The sequence below is a fragment of the Etheostoma spectabile genome, chromosome 18, assembly GCF_008692095.1.
Source record: "Etheostoma spectabile isolate EspeVRDwgs_2016 chromosome 18, UIUC_Espe_1.0, whole genome shotgun sequence".
NCBI classification, from domain to species: domain Eukaryota; kingdom Metazoa; phylum Chordata; class Actinopteri; order Perciformes; family Percidae; genus Etheostoma; species Etheostoma spectabile.
The window spans coordinates 26,074,015-26,076,813 of NC_045750.1; the positions used below are offsets into that span (position 1 = coordinate 26,074,015).

Below are 2,799 nucleotides of genomic sequence, written 5' to 3' on the forward strand. Positions count from 1 at the left end.
ATGACCATCAGAGTGGCCGGGAAGTAGGTCTGCAGCAGGAAAAAGAAGACGTGACGCCGCAGAGTGAAGTTGATGTACAGACGGTTGTACCAGCCTGGAGAAGAGATGATGTTAGCAGTCACACAGACCTAAGGTGCTTGAAGCCTAAATTAAAACACAGCTCTGCACTTTCTGTCAGTACCTGTGCTGCTGTAGAACGCCAGCTTGGTGGTGGTGTGGAACTCCTGGATGAGGAACTGGGAGAGAGAAATTCTCTCGTCTGTGTTTAATGACCTGTTCCCTTTCTTCCAGTACAGCATCAGGTCATCATCTGTATACGCATCTGGACAGAGAAAAAGCAGAAACTCGCATCTGTGGCACATATGGTATTGTAGCTGATATGAAAATAACATCCAAGTGAAGACTGTACAATGCAGTAAGAACACCCTCCACAATCTCCAGTCTTTTGACATGACAAAAGGAGAAATAATAGAAATTCTTCTGCCACTACAGAAAGACTACAAATGTCACAAGAAATATTAAAATGCAGTTTGTGAATAACCAAAGAGGCGAGAAAGGAACATAAAGCTTGATGACTTACAGCTCTCTATCTCCAAAGAGCATGTCTGTGTGTCGAGAGGAAAGCGACTTAGATCCATGCTACACATGGATGTGACTGTCACCCTGCAATGATAAAACAAAGCTGTAGTGATATGATGAATTTTTGTGTTCCAGAGCTCAAAAACACCTTCAGTTACATCTGCAAAGGGCTTGACAAGGTTCTTCATCAGGGAGTACAGTTCTGGTCAATATTACTGGCACCCTTGAATATTTTTGGATAACCTATACCCAATATCTTCAGAAATAAATGGCAATGTACCAACTTTTTGTAGGCAGAATATTTGACTAAGTAAAAAAGTCTCAATTTACATGTAAATAATTTAAAGAAGAAAAATATAATGTGACCTGGACCACAACAAAGGCACTCTTCCTTAATATGTGGTTGCACACCCTTTGGCAACAGTGACGACCTCCAAATGTTTCTTGTAGACATCCATAAGTTTCTTGCATCAGTCTGCCTGTAGTATCGAATGTATGCAGGATTTCTTTTCTCAATGGCAGATTTTAGCTCCCTCCAAAGATTTTCAATTGGATTGAGATATGGATTAATTGCTGGCCAGTTTAAAACAGAAAGTATTTTCCTTTTGCACCATTCTCTTTTTTTTCATTTTTTGTTGTGACGGCAATGATTTTGACACGGAAAAATTGTTCCAAAGGGGAAACGCTGTTGCTGCTATTTATTTAGAAATGGCAACAAGAGCTCCAACACTGGACTGGCCAACAGTGTAACTTTATCGATCACTCCGACTTTGCCCAGCACAACACAAATGCAGAAATTACACACACAAGGAAAGAGGAAAGGTTAGTGCCGTTTCACTTTCAGCACAGCAATGACAATAATTCTTCGGCCTTGGAAAGTACTACTCCTGGTGTAGGTGACTTTTTCTAAATTTAGACCTTGGCGTCTTCACCTAATATGAAGGTAAGCTTTCTGAGTTCTTGAAATGGTTCCTAGCCTGGGACCCTGGAAGAGTTCCTGTGGTGGAAACAAACTATGAAGACCTTCCAAATCAGGATAAAACAGAACAATAATCTAAACCTTTACAACAACAAAAAATCAGCAATGGTGTTAAGGATTGCAAACTAACAAAAGAAACAAATAGAGAGAGACAATTTGTAGGATTCAGTGTAATTTGGAAAGTAGTTATCAAAAATATACATTATGTGTGACTTGTTGTAAACAAGCATTACAAAGACCCTTTGGTTTCCCTTCAACCTGGGATGGTTGACATGGCACCATCAGCTATGGAGCCCTCCTGGAGTTAAATATTAGAGACAGTGGCTCATGGGAGATGTGAGAAAGTGTCTTATTACTATCACCAACCGGGAGTGTCTGTTCATAAATACTGTAAATAGTGGCCAGTAGTCTGGCACACCGGATGTGCATTGCTGGGTTGAAGCCTGACAGATGTCCCTACCCGCTGCATCCATGGTTAAGTGCCGAACAGCAATCCCAGAATAGATAAGCGGTGTAGTCAGACCCTACTCCAGCACTGACACAGCGCTGTGGAGCAAGACTATGTGGCTAATGGCTTCCTTACTATGGGCCCATAATGCATATCCAGCCTTTGGCAGAGCATTACCTTTTCATATCCACAGGCAAATACTGAGTTGGTCAGTGGTTTCAGCACAGATTTGATTTTAAATGAAAAAACATAATCCAGCTCATAGGACAAGATACCGCTACACGGTCTGCCGTCAAGGTCTACAACCTCGTCATCCTTACTCGCCAATCTGCCTTAGTCTGGAAAATCTCCAACAAGCACCAGACCCACACAGATTAACCCAGGCCATGTGATGATGCTTATATCTACCGCTTACCACCAACTACTCTTCCCTCATACACACAGTAACATACACCAGCTAGTAAAGTATTATTATGCCCATGCTATCGATCCCATATCTTTCAATCACCCTCAACATTTAGCTATTTCAGATAAAATGTCGGTGAATGCAGATTTACAGATGTTGATGCTATCATTTAAATTTAGTTTGTCCTAGTCCCTCAGGAAGCAGTAGTATGCTTGAGTAGTCACGACAGGAGGCAGATGGCCAGGCCAGCTGTTAATCTCTGTCAGGCTCTGTAATGTGGATTAAAAAATCCACTATCTTGGCTCCTATCGCTCGCCAAAATTACAGGGTCTTGCTCGGCCGTATTAGCGGTAGTAATTGGCCGAACGTTATCCCCTTAAATACACA

The 2,799-nt window shown here is 41.8% G+C and overlaps 2 protein-coding genes across 2 annotated transcripts in view; one reads left to right on the plus strand and one right to left on the minus strand.

The window, feature by feature from the left end:
- Positions 1-1,133, plus strand: part of LOC116706724 (uncharacterized) — a 42,428-nt gene extending 41,295 nt beyond the window's left edge. Inside the window, exon 26 of the transcript XR_004336305.1 lies at positions 1,121-1,133. The gene's annotated coding sequence lies outside the window, so the exon portion shown is untranslated. The remainder of the gene's footprint in view (positions 1-1,120) is intronic.
- The window catches only part of LOC116706731 (gamma-aminobutyric acid receptor subunit rho-1), a 19,365-nt gene that overhangs the window by 3,980 nt on the left and 12,586 nt on the right, over positions 1-2,799 (minus strand). The window contains exons 6-8 of the mRNA XM_032543692.1: positions 581-663; positions 182-322; positions 1-94 (exon numbers count right to left, since the gene is read on the minus strand). The exon at positions 1-94 is cut by the window's left edge and continues 59 nt beyond it. Coding sequence (XP_032399583.1) covers positions 1-94; positions 182-322; positions 581-663 — 318 coding nt within the window. The remainder of the gene's footprint in view (positions 95-181; positions 323-580; positions 664-2,799) is intronic.